The 13,763-nt window shown below is 40.4% G+C and overlaps 1 protein-coding gene across 1 annotated transcript; it reads right to left on the minus strand.

Annotated features, from left to right (window-relative positions):
- Positions 1 to 1,665: 1,665 nt before the first annotated feature.
- xkr9 (XK, Kell blood group complex subunit-related family, member 9) lies at positions 1,666 to 12,923 on the minus strand. Its single transcript, XM_042332166.1, has 3 exons — positions 12,233 to 12,923; positions 4,485 to 4,672; positions 1,666 to 3,040 (listed from the first exon to the last, which is right to left on the minus strand). The coding sequence occupies exons 1-3, from the start codon at positions 12,559 to 12,561 to the stop codon at positions 2,307 to 2,309; spliced, it is 1,251 nt and encodes a 416-aa protein (XP_042188100.1). The 5' UTR covers positions 12,562 to 12,923; the 3' UTR covers positions 1,666 to 2,306.
- Between the last annotated feature and the right edge of the window lie 840 nt (positions 12,924 to 13,763).

Consider the following 13,763-nt stretch of genomic DNA (forward strand, 5'->3'; position numbering starts at 1 on the left):
GGGTTACCAGACTTTTGCTTGACCGCCTAATTATTCCAGAGTGCTTTTGATAAAAGAATTTCAACAAAGCTTCAACAATGGAGTACATCTAATGTTGCATTTTCCATTATGGATGTAGATCAATACTACACCATCATAATTATTCCCAACCATTCGTCATCAAATAACTGTTATTAACTCAAGGAAAGGGTATGAAATGATGAAACACAGCTCTTTTGGGAAAGAATACACTTTGGCTCTTAAATACATATAATAAATCTAACTTTGTCTACATGAATTTTGCATGCTTTTTGTCTGTCAAAATAGATGATTCATCATTACAAAGGTTCGCCCATTTCATCCATTGTCTACTCTGATGTCATTAAACTCTATGCTGACACCACCTCAACATGTTAATACATTTTGCAACCATTTTTGGAGCCATGTTTTAACCTTTTTTTATCTCTTAAGCTGGACAGTTGAATATTCAATTCAAAATGATTTGACTTTTTATGAACATACTATGGTGGGCCCAAATAGAAAACTCCAGCGGCTTTTGTGCTATCCCCAACACATCGAACTCCTCCAGGGTGATTTCACCAAGCAATGCTGGAAAAATTACCTTCATTAGTTCTCACATAAGGAGCAAAATTCTGAGTCAACTCACAGTATAATTTCCTGCCACTTATTCACTCTGTTTTTGTGCTTTGCCACTCAAGTGTATAATTTTCCACACATTAATAGCTATTTTTATACCATATGCCGTTACGGTATCTTGGGGAGAATGATATTCCAATCTCATGGAATATCAGGTTCTGCAACATTATGGTAATGGGAATGATCAAGTACTCCAGGGGAATTTTTTGTAAAAAAGTGGTCAAATGTCCACTTCAACGGGAAGGTGTTATATTCCATCAAACACTGCCTCCCAGTTTTAAACCATTCCCTGCAACTCTGACAGGATCATTATTTCATCCACAAAACACAGACAGTCACACCACTTTACAGTAAATCCTGTGAAGCCCTTTGAGATGGTGTGAAAAGGTGCTAAATCTATTATTATATTATTGATTTCTATTCAAGCAAGGCAAGCAAAATTGAGAGGTTGAAAGAATGTGCGTTACACAGTGAGTTGTTAGAGTACAGAACACATTATCATTAGTGTCTGAAGAAGCCAAGTCCATCACAGCATTTAAAAAAGAATAGTTGAGAAAAGATAATATCAAAGGATATGGAGGGTGGGGAGAGAACAGGAGAATGAGATTTAAAGCAACTATAAATAATTATAAATTATTGTTAACTGTTCACCGACAAAACACACAGTCCACTTTACAGTAAAACCCATGAAGCATTTTGGAACGTCCTCTCAACATGAAAGGCGCTGTAGCAAATCTAAGGATTAGGATTATTATTACTTTAGTATCTCATTTTCCATGGCCATAGTTTTCTATAAAATAAATTTATTCTATTTTTGTTTCGATTTTTTTTTCCAGGCAACAGAGAAGACTAAAAGCTTTAGTCTCATGAAAGTGGCCTTGTTCCAGTTATTAGCATCTCATGAGGTTACCAGCAAGGCAACCATATTTGTGGAGCTTTACCTCACCTGGATTCTGTCAGATGCCACACTGGCTCCACAGAATATATGAAGTGACACCATATGGTGTCCACAGCCATTTGTCATTTTGGCAAATATATTTACCAAGTAAATATATCAATTCTCATTTCTTTCAGTTTTATATAGACTCGGATTTCCGGCACCCTTTTGCAGAACGTACAGCCCAAACATATTAAAGTTTACAGCACAGAAGAAGCCCATAGTCTGGCACACTTGGGATTTCGGCAGTTTCGCTTTATTCAGTCACCATTGTAAGAAAAGCCTTGTGGAAAGGCATATTAGTCTTCAGCTCGTATCCTCCCGTGCCAAGTGATCCACATTTATTGCACCTTCAGAAGTTCTGCTGATGGATGCATTACAAAAAAAGGCAACATGCAGTTTAATTATTCACCACATGGTGTCACTTCATATTTTCTGTGAAAGGTGTTGTGTAAATTGTATTGTCTTGGGTCAGAAAAAGTTGTTGACAATGAACTCACAGGCAGAAATTGCTCTTGTGCATATTCTATAACTCACTGTCCGCTCAGCAGTAAGTTTAATTAAAGGTTATTAAACATCCAATTATTACCAAACTCTTGTCTCAGTGAGATATCATTATTTGTGTTTGGAGAGGAGATGGCTAGAAAGCCACAATGATCAGGGAGTACAATCAATTCTCCTTTTATTGCTTTGAAAAACAAAATTTCGAGTGATTTTGGATTGTGTTCGATTCTTATTCAAGTAGAAACATTTTTTGGCGCAAATATTTTCTTTTGTGATATGTGTCAGCTTCATGATTCCTTTGACTGTTTTCATTTTGACCATTAGACAAGTTTCCATCAACCTCATCATAATACACCTCTGAGCCTGTTCCATTGTTCAAATTGTTTGATTCCTCAACATCTGTGTTTTTTGCATAACTATTAGGTTGGAAAAATACATAATATAAAATAAGACAAAAAATTCCCATAACTAATGTAACTCCTATGACTATGCTGACCGGCAGATCATAACCCTTATCAAATGATGGGTCTTTCAACAACCAACACAACAAAACTATCACAAAGGTCTCAACGATTCTGAGTACATAATAATAACCCATGGACAGTCTTGTATTCTGGCCTTTTATATTAAAAAAGGTGAAAATCATGATAATGCTAACAACCAGTCGATAAATAAATTCTTGGCATTTGGAAGTTGTAAACTTGGTGTTCTGCTTCAAGACCCAAGTGATCATGATAATCCACATGACAGACACATAAGCAGCAATGCCAATGATGTGAAGAGTAGCCAGTAGAGTCATGCTTAAAATCTTGGAACAAAGTGTCAGCCACTTATAAAGTACATAGGTCACATAAGGCAATCCACAAACTAGCTTCTTTTTTAAGGGCAATGATTTTCTTAGTGCCACATAATAGTCCAGGGTTGCCCATGAAATGGATGTGCATGATGCAATGACGGACAGATCTGCAAAAGACAAAACACAGCGACATTGTTGAATATTCAGTCAATATTCAATTCACTTTACAGTATATTCTGTGAAGCGCTTTGGGACGTCTAGAAGACGTGAAAAGCGCTATATCAAATGCAAGGATTATTATTATTATTATTCACATATTGTGCAATACTTCACAATATTGACAAGAGACACTGCAGGCTCAATATTAACCTCAGAAAACACAAAATGCTTCCCATCATCTGATATTCCCCTTCACTCAAAGCTCAGAAGTAAGACTTCAGAACGACCTGTTCCAGAAACCCTCTGTGGTACTTTTTTTTTGGTCAGCCGGGTGTCTGATACATGCGGAAATCCATCATCACACTTAAAAGAATCCAAACCAATCAGAGGTCCATGCAACCCATTTATACATGGCCATTTTAGAGATACGGCCATTTTAGAGATATTTATTAGAATGGAAAGTCCACTTTCTCCCTAGAAGGATGCATCCTGCTTATCTAATCCCAGAGAGTATTAGGAGCAGGTAGGCAAGAGCCAAGACCTGCGGATTCCAGAGGAATCCAACCAGCTAAAAGTCTGGCATAGTGGTAGCACTCTCGCCTCTGAATCAGAAGGTTGTGGCTTCAAGTGCTTGTGGTGTGTTGCATTGCCAGGGGTGCCGACCTTCGGATGAAACATGGATGAGGTGAATGACTATTAACCAAGACACCAGAAAAACCTGTTCGTTTTTCAAATTATGTCACGAAAGCAGGATAGATCCCTCCAGGGAAAGAGTGCATACTCCATTCCAAAGACGGGAATTTCCATGTGTAGGTGGGACACATGGAGCTCTCAGTTTGGTTTGGAAACTCTTAAGCATGATGATGGGTTACTTCATGTGTCAGATATCCGGCTGAGCAAAAAAATTAATGTCCACCTGAAGAACCGGCTGACAGGACCTCGGTGTCAGGTCTGAACTGAAAAATATCACTTCAATTACATAGCATTTCTCTGTAAAACACAAGGCTCCAGTCCGATTGTGATTTATACTGCATATTTCCCAGTGAATCTTCATCACCAACAACAACAGCCCCTCACCCAGGGTAGCGACCCAGAGCACTTGACAGTGGCGGAACACAACATTGATTCGGTGGTGGGGGGAGGTGATTGTAGGCACGGTCGAAGAGGAAGGGTGGTCAACGGTATCAAAGGCAGCAGAGAAGTCAAGGAGGACGCGGAGGCAGAGAGAGTCCTGGTCCCAGATGGACAAAATGTAATCGGTCAGAGATGTAGATGGCAGGGCATGAATGGATTTGAAAACGAGTGTGAGGATCTTGAAATCAATCTGTTTGGCGATAGGGAGCCAGTGGACCCTAGCGCCAAAACCCACAGTGATTCATAGCCAAACATGCAGCATACACATAGCATAAGAAGTCTGCAAACCTTTTGTTACCTAGAAGATAACAGACTTACACTGAATATAATTTCTGTGCTCATATTGCAGCAGGATGAAGGTCTGAAGAATGAGTTGAGGAGCAGTTTCCAGAAATGCTTCAAACAATCGCAACATGCTCAGGTCAGTTGCTAGGTAGATGGCTTTCCAGTGATCATCTTGGTCTTTAAATGCTGTCATATATCCACATTTCAGTACTAAAAAGATCCTTTAAATTAAAAGTGAGAAAATATTTTATGAAGATAAAGCAGCATCAAGAAAAGCTTTATTATTAATTAGACACAGAGCAAGAGACTGGAGCATTTATTATTAATTGAAGGAGCGAAAATACCTAGTGAACCAATGACCCCCACTCCACCCCTCCCCAATTCTTATCACAATGTTTGGGCCCAAAAGCAGGCTCATGCTGTGCAATCCAATCCCAGTCTGCGGATCAGTATGTTGGTTAGCAGGACATCAGCTTTACTGTTTTGTTAATAAAAGCCATAATCCCATTATCCAGGATTCTAACATAAATCCATTGCCAACTTCAGGCTCAACAGCTCTGACGGAGTCGGGGTGGAGGAGGGGCAGTCATACCCATGGACCAGTCGATGTCCAAACAGCAACTAAACATGTTGACATTTTTCAACAGTATAATAATTAACTAACACAAGCCAACTCATGGAGCCTGCGTGGAATCTTTGTGTTTCGTTCAGCTCTCAGCTCTCCTTCAAACTTGTCATTTAGGCTCTAATCAATCCAATTTCCTCCATCTCCATAATGTCATTGCCTTACTTCCATTGCAACCAAAATCTTCATCCGTACCTGTGTCACCTCCAGACCTGACTTTTCTAATGTTCCGTCAACTCCAGTCTGCTTTATGCCCTCTGTGAATTGGCCTTCAGACACTTTCTCTGGAACTCTCTCCTGAAATCTCTCCGCCACGCCCCTTCCCTCTTTCTTTTCAAATCCCACCTTAAGATATAATAATAATCTTTGCCTTTCACATCCAATGGATATCTAAAAGTGTTTCACAGGATTGACTGTAAAGTGTGACTGCATTTTTGAAGGTGAACGCAACCATTTTGTATACTGCAATGTCCCACAAACAGCCATGAAGTGAATGATCAAATTTATTTGGGGAGATTGTTGGCTAGGACACTGGTAGAAACTCCTTTCATCTTTCCTCAAATTGCTTAACAGAGGTTCGGGTTAACATCCACCTGAACAGGCAGCTGGGGCTTCAGTTTAATACCTCATCCGAAGATTGATAAGTCTGATATTATAGTACTCCACCAGCACTCTACTGGCATGTCAGCCGAGAACAAGAGCCGAAAGTGCCAACATAGAGTTTGAACTCACAGTCTTTACTGATGAGATTGCTATCAACTGAGCCAAGCTGACATATTTAGCTAATTTACGGTCACTTCACTTTACAGTCTATTCTGTGAAGTGCTTTGAGACATTGAGAAGACGTGAAAAGCGCTATATCAAATGCAAGGATTATTATTATATAAATTTAATCTCTCTTCTCCATTCCTTCCAGAACACCCAATCTATTCAGAAATAAAACACAATGCTGGGTGACGCACCCATTTCAATCCAGCAAACCTCAAGCTCATCTACATTTATGCATTCATTCCTCATTAGGAGTCCTGTAGCTCCGTGGTTAGAGCATTCGCCTTGCAAGCGAGACACCTGGGTTCAATTCCAGGCAGGACGAAATCTTGGGCAAGTCTCCTTACTCCACACGCCTAATAATAATCCCTCCAAAGCAAAAAACAATAATAAATTGGTCATTTTCAATCCACAACTGTTTGTGGGACACTGCTGTGTGCAATTGGCTGCCGCGTTTTGCCCACAAATATAGGGTCAATTCACTTTACAGCATATTCTATGAAGCGCTTTGAGACGTCGAGAAGATGTGAAAAGCGCTACATCAAATGCAAGGATTATTATTATTATTATCAAGACAAGCTGAACGTGTTCAGACATCTGATCACTGATCACTGATCTGCTATATTCTTATCGAATGCCCTACCTTATAATAAATAATGAATGTTGTTCCTTTTGCACCACATTCCAGCATTATACGTAACTTTTGGCAATTTATTACTTTGCCTGTAAACATTTCATGTTTTCCACAGTTAACTCGTGAATTTCTCATGGAAAGAAACAAACCCCACTCTTTTCAGTAAAAGAGGATTTAAAAAAAAGGAAAATGTAAGAAAAAATATATAGTTGTTAACTACATAATGAACTTGGTAATCACCTGACATTGGTTTGATTTTCTAGTTGTTTCATAAATGCACTTTGGAAGAGGCATGATATCCAGTTGGTTAATCAATAATTATTTGGTTTACAACTGTCTTCCCCACCCAAGAAATGGAGAATCTACCACAATAATCCATATCAGCCCAGCTCAGGATGTAAAGTGTGACTCCTAGAGAGAACCTAATGCTTTTGATGCTGACCCACTGGAATTTGGCTCCAACACAATCTCTGAAGAATGGGATCCACCAATAAGTCAACCCCAGTTGGGATTCCTTACAGTACTATTATCCTTTGATTTTGATATAATAGTAATCCTTGCATTTGATATAGCTCCTTATCACGTCTCAAATCGCTTCACACATACATATGTAACTGAACTTTGTCAGACACATTATGCTGACTCATGGGAACTCTGCTATGAAACTAAATTGTGCCATACTTGTAGTCTCTTTAACAAGAAATCCTGTTAGAAATCCCAGCATGTTAAGACTCTAATAAGTAGCCGTTAGTTGCTGAGTTCAAAAGATTATAGTTTAATCACCCCATTTTGGGTGCTGTTTCTGATGCTTCTGTGTGATATTTGGAAGTGGAAAATAAGTAGTTGTAAGAAAAGGAGAAAAAGCTGCATTATTAATAAAGATTTAAAGGTGCATTCAACCAATAGTCAAAATGAGTTTAAGTGACAAGCTATGCATATTATTTTTTTTAATCTTCAAAAACATCTATTTAAAAACATGTTCAATTTGGATTCAAAAGTCAATGGATCAGCATACTTAGCCTGACTCAATTGACAAGTCAGTCATTTGTAAATGAAAGCCTTGTGAAGTGTGAACACTGCTTAATGATAATTTGATCTGCCATCATGAATTAAAGCTTATTACAGGAATTTGAATTCAATCCAATCCTTAGTTGAATACTGTCCTTCAATTTTGCCTTGGTTGTAAAAAAAGACTTATGTATACGTAGGAAGGTGGAAAGAAGAACAGGACAGTCTAATCCAACTGACTAGTTCCATTTTCAAATACCATCTCTGTCTGGCTCACGCAAATTCAAACCCTTTTGTGCCAATAGTGTGTCCAACCCCGCCTGAAACTGCCCATTTTGCTACAAGCTATTGGATTTCAAATTGTTCTGTTCTCTAGTCACTGCAAGCAAATGTTATCGGGATTCAACCCAAAACATTACAACTTTTTGAAACATTAAACTACGTTTCGCCCTCACAATTATTTTTAGCAGAATATTCACTTTACAATATATTCTGTGAAGCGCTTTGAGACGTCTCAAAGGCATGATAAGGTGCTGTATCAATGTAAGGATTATTACTATTAACTCTGGTAAAAAAANTTAAAATTAAAATGTAATTGAAGATTTCACTATCTAAAATCCGTTAGAGTTGTTTTTTTTAGAAAAAGTGTAACAAATGTGTTTAAAATTTAGGCTAAAGATGACAAAGACAAGCTGATTCCTGGTAACTTTTGGCCAACAGTAATAGGAGATACCCACGAGAGTCCCAGAACAGCCCATCAAGTCTGTGTAAAAACAGAGAGAGTTAAAAATACAGGGAAGCAAAAACTGATGAGAAAATAAGTATAGGGAAACTTTCCAAAATCTCTCAACTAAAAAAAAATTGACTGCAGAATATATGAAGTGGTGCATGATGTAATAACTATCACGAACAATAATTATCACAACATGGAACATTATTCTCCTGAAGATGACCCAGTTAATGAATCCTGTAGATCAACAAACCCCACCCTATCTCCACCCTCATCCTTTTTGTACTGCTAAACCTAATCCCACAGCCAGTTGCTGCAGCCATAGATCCTTTTGATCTTATCACTATGGAGTCCTGTAGCTCAGTGTTTAAGCAAGCGAGTGACCTGGGTTCTGATTCCCGGTAGGGCAAAACCTTGGGCAAGTTTTCGTACTCCACACGCCTGATAAAAATCCCTCAAGAAAAAACCCCCCAAAAAACACCCACCAATATACAGTCAATTCACTTTACAGCATATTCTGTGAAGCTCTTTGAGACGTCTAGAAGATGTGAAAAGCACTATATCAAATGCAAGGATTATATATTTTGTTATTATATACGCAAATTCCAGATTGAATTGTCAGATTGGGAAATCATGTCTTAATTCTGCTCAATGCAAATACATTTAATAATAATAATCGTTGCATTTGACATAGCGCCTTATCACGTCGTTGAGACATCTATATTGTAAAGTGTACTGACTGGGTATTTTTTGGGCAAAACATTTCACAATTGGAGGGTAAATCAAAGTAGACACAAGAGACACAGGAAGGAGCCTTTGGGATTTTTTGTGTCTAACTGGAATTTTTACATTATATAAAGGAAAAGGGCGGTTGAGGCCAGTACACTGGAACTCATTTAAAAAAACAGCTCATTGCTGTAATAGGAAGACGCTGGGGTGAATATTCTGGAAGAGATCAAATGGGCCAAAGGGCCTTCTTCATCCAAATCTTTTGATCTTGCTATAATAGCTTAAAAACAAGTCCTTTAGGGAGCCTTGAACTTGGTAAATGTGAGCAGTTACAACATAGGAGATCAATATTGTAGGTGAGAAACTTCAAGCATATAAAAAATAAAAAACATTTCTAGCCATTAAGGAGACAAAACTTTTAAATGCTAAGGTTAGTAATATAATTGGATTTTCGCTTCAGCAGGAAAATAATAGTAAGTTTGGATAGTAACAGTTACAAATTGAGTTTTTATTTTTGTTTAACAATAACATTTTAATATGTTAAAGTTACCAATTGAAAAAAAATACTTTCTCCCTGACCGGTACCCGTTCTTTTCCAGTCAATAGTGGGCACATTTAAAATGGAGGTATGTGGGAATGGAGAACACTTAAGTTCATCAACTGGTCAAAAAATTAACAAACAAAACAAATTACAGAAAACAAATGGCAAAATACTGCATGAACAACAACAACAAATTACATTTGCATAGCGCCTTTCACGTCGGGTTGACATCCCATGAAATTAAAAGAACACGATACACTCTGTGAAAGAAAGATTTTTTTAAAAAGTCAAAAACTTGAAAGATTACAAAAATTTTGAAAAGAGTAAAATAACAACAACTTGCATTTATATAGCGCCATTCATGTGGGGTAGAGTCTCGGAGCGCTTTATCAGCAGCAGAGCCTGACACCAAGCTGGGGGTATCCATCCACAGACATCTCCCTTCTTTACTCTAGTGTTTATGTGTATTTGGTGATGCCTGGTTTTATTAAAATAAAATCATAGAATGCTGCAACAAAGAAACAAGAAACTTGACTCATCTTCTCTCCCATATTAGTTTTGTGTGTGATAAATGGCTTTTAGTTTGTTGCCTTTATCAGATTTTCATCTCTATATTCAGTCCCACTTTGGAGATCATCAATGTTGTTTGATACATTTGGAAAATAAAACATAACCAATTTTATAGAAGTATGAAAGGAATTATAGCTGAGCTACAGTATTCACCACTCCAGCCATCACTATCTAACTCCACATCAGGTGAGCTTATATTATAAGTGATATCCAGACCTTTCTGATGAAAGGTTATTGACCTGAAATGTTAACTAATTTTCCTCTCTCCATAGATGCTGCCTGACTTGCTGTGTGTTCCCAGCGACTTCTGTTTTTATTTCAGATTTCCAGCATCTGCAGTATTTTACCTTTTGTATATTATAAGTGTGCCCACGATGGAATTCGATTGCATCAGTTTTCACAGGTCTGTTTATTTTGGTCAACCAGTTGTCAGACACATATGGAAACCCATCACCAAGCTTTTACGTATCTAAACCAGATTGAGTGTTCTACGTATGTACTTACACACTGAAATATCTGGAAAAGAATATGCACTTACTCCATGGAGGGACATACCCTGCTTACCTAATTCCTGAGAGTATTAGATGAAGGTTGGTAAGAGCTAAGGCTTGAGGACCCTATGTGTTGGAGTACTTATGGAGTTTAACCAACTAAAACTGCATGCTTGCCATTGAAAGCACTACTGGCAAGCTTCTTACTGCTTGTGTAGCGAGGATCACCCTATCTCACTTTACAGGGTAAAGCGCTTTGAGACGTCAACAACATGATAAGGCGCTGTATCAAATGCAAGGATTATTATTATTACAATGGGTTAACAACAACAAACAACAACTTGCACTTATATAGTGCCTTCCACGCAAAGTAGCGTCTCAGAGCACTTAACAGTGGCGGAGCCTGACTCTGAGTCAGGGGGAGGGGGGAGGTGGCCATGAGCATGGTTGAAGAAGAAAATTTTCAGGTGAGACTTGAAGAGGGGAGAGAGGGGGCAAGGTAGAGGAATTAAGGCAGAGTGTTCCAGAGTTTTGAAGCGTGGTGGCTGAAAGCACAACCTCTGATGGTGGGGTGGAGGGTGCGAGGGATGAGCAGGAGGACGGTGCCAGTCGAGCGGAGGCGCCAGATGGTGGATTAGGGAGTGAGGAGGTCGGAAAGCTAGTGAGGTGCCAGAGAGTGAATAGATTTGAACATGAGTGTGAGGATCTTGAAGTCTATCTATTCAGTGATGGGGAGCCAGTGGAGCCTGGCCAGAACTGGTGAGATGTGGGTATGGAGTTTGGTCCGGGTCAGTATGCGGGTGGCAGAATTTTGAATGAGTTGGCTCTTTTGAACGGTGAAGTTGAGGAGACCTGTGAGGAGTGCGTTTGAGTAATCCAACCAGGATGTGACAAATGCACGCACGAGGGTTTCGGCTGCATTTGGGGTAAGATACGGTCTGAGGTGGGCAATGTAGCTGAGGTGGAAGAAGGCGGTCCTGGTCAGATGTGGGGAACAAAGGACAACTGGGGGTCAAACTGGACGCCTAGATTGCGGTGAGTCTGAGGGAGAGCGTGGGGAGGTTGAGGAGTTTAAATCCGCAGGAGTGAAGATGTTGACGCAAGCCAGGGAGTATGGCTTCTGTCCTGTCCATATTCAGCTGCAGGAAGTATACACTCATCCAGGCCCTGCTGTCTGCCAGAGAAGCTGATAAAACATCGGCGGACCTGGATTTGCTACAGGAGGAGGCAAAGTAGATTTGTGTGTCATCCACATACATGTGGAAGTTTACCCCAATGCGGATGACATTGCCCAGAGGAAGCATATAGATAAGGAAAAGAAGAGCGCCAAGAATGGAGCCCTGGGGTACAGGTGGGAGCGTGAGGAGAAACCATTTGCCGAGATGAGATGGAGGCGATTGGTTAAGTAGGTCTCGAACCACGCGAGCGCGGTCCCACTAAGGTGGACGAGTGAGCGAGGAGTTGAGAGATTTTTTTTAAAAAGATCAATTGGAAAAACATTCTTTATTAGCGTAAATAGGATGGTTGCACAGTAAAATAAATGGAATGTTTTGTCTAAGTGAAGAACAACGAAATAAGTTGGGGCTCTTCAGCCTCAGAAAAAAAAAGAGATGGGGGGGTGGGGGGGGGGGGGGGGGGAGGGTGGACAGTTCTTGACCCCAATCAAAGTCATTGAAACCACCTACCTCACTGGTATTCCCATCTGAAAAACGTGGAGTAATCCCAGACATAAAAAAGGCATTCGACAATAATGGTGGCAGGGGGGGGGTTGGCTTTCTGAGCCATTCTGGCGAGATTGCTTCTGGTCATCGCAATGCCAGGACAGGCTGAAGATCTGGATGGTCACAGCTGCCAGGAGCATCGATCCCAACACCAAAGCGAACCACACAACCCTCCCTTCTCTCCAGAAGGACAGCGCGACCCAAAGGTCGGTACCCACGTCTCCCACGTACAGGAACAATCCTGTCACAACCATCGTGAAGTCAAACCTCCCGAAGCGACCCTCACTGCTCATGATCAGGGCGTCAATCTGTCCGATTCCCAATCCATAACGTGTGTGAGGGGGTTCTCTGTCAATGTGGCACCGCGCCCTGAGGATAAATACATGTGAGGATCATGTGAATACCTATCGCTGCCTCTGTTTCAGCTTTGCTCAGGGCGATGGCAAAGCTCATTCGATCCTTCGGCGACTGATCTATAGTTTGGTGTCCGAGTGCGAAACGGTATTCATCGTACGATCCGCCCAGGGTCACAGCAACGACAAAATGATGCTCAGTGAGATAACCACACGCACACACACAAAAAAAAAATGCTGCATGTGGGGGAATTCACTGCACTTCTTCGAAGGCAGTCGCTGATGTCCTAATACATTACCAAACTCCCAACTTTCGGTTTCGCAAAGTTTCGCTTCCGCAGTGCCACAGATGTCATAAACTGATTGCATTATGCATTGCAAAGGTGCCATTCATATTTCCATCGTCTTGGTCACCACACGATTCTGGTTGTGGTAACCCTGTCAGAACCAATGCCCGGGTCAACCCACAGCCCGACTGGTCAGCGCTTGTCACCAATATCAAAAAGATAAATGTGTCCCAATCAAATGTACTGTAGCATCTAACCATCAGCATGGTCCAAGCGAAAGGTCTCCCATCATGATCTAGAAGAGGGGAAGAAGGGGACAAGGCGGAGGGATTGGCGGAGCGAGTTCCAAAGCTTTGGGGCGCGGTGTGAAGGTGTGGCCGCCAATGGTGGAGCGGAGGGTACGGGGGTACGAGGGACAAGCAGGAGGTCAGAGCCAGCCGAGCGGAGGCAGCGGCTGCTGGGAAGAAAACAGGTCAGAAAGGAAACCAATTGAGAAAACTTGGCATTCAGATCATACTGCAAGCAATTTTGTAAATAGGAAAATGTTCATATAGAAATTTCCAGGATACAGTTCCTTTGCTGCAGTTTTGGAGATTGAGCCATCCATACCAGGTATGGGTCAGATTGGGGTCAAGAACTAAAATTTATTTTAAATATTTTGTCTTGGATTCTTTAAATCTAAAAGTTGTAATGAGATGGTTCTTCGGTCATCACTCCTCCCACCAGTAAAATAAATTTAGGGAATGTACTATGAGAGTTGTACGCTTGATAATAATCCCTCAAGAAAAAAAAACAATAATAAATTGGTCACTTCAATCCACGACTGTTTGTGGGACACTGCTGTGCGCAATTGGC

Source organism: Callorhinchus milii, unplaced genomic scaffold, assembly GCF_018977255.1.
Source record: "Callorhinchus milii isolate IMCB2004 unplaced genomic scaffold, IMCB_Cmil_1.0 Scaffold2, whole genome shotgun sequence".
Taxonomy (NCBI): Eukaryota; Metazoa; Chordata; class Chondrichthyes; order Chimaeriformes; family Callorhinchidae; genus Callorhinchus; species Callorhinchus milii.

Excerpts from the sequence above, each read along its gene's own strand:
- xkr9 (XM_042332166.1), bottom strand. The coding sequence starts at position 12,561 with ATGAGCAGTGAGGGTCGCTTCGGGAGGTTTGACTTCACGATGGTTGTG. Across the intron at positions 4,673-12,232 it reads CAGATGGGAATACCAGTGAG|GATCTTTTTAGTACTGAAAT; the intron begins GTAGGTGGTTTC and ends TTTAATTTAAAG. Across the intron at positions 3,041-4,484 it reads GCACAGAAATTATATTCAGT|ATCTGTCCGTCATTGCATCA; the intron begins GTAAGTCTGTTA and ends TGTCTTTTGCAG.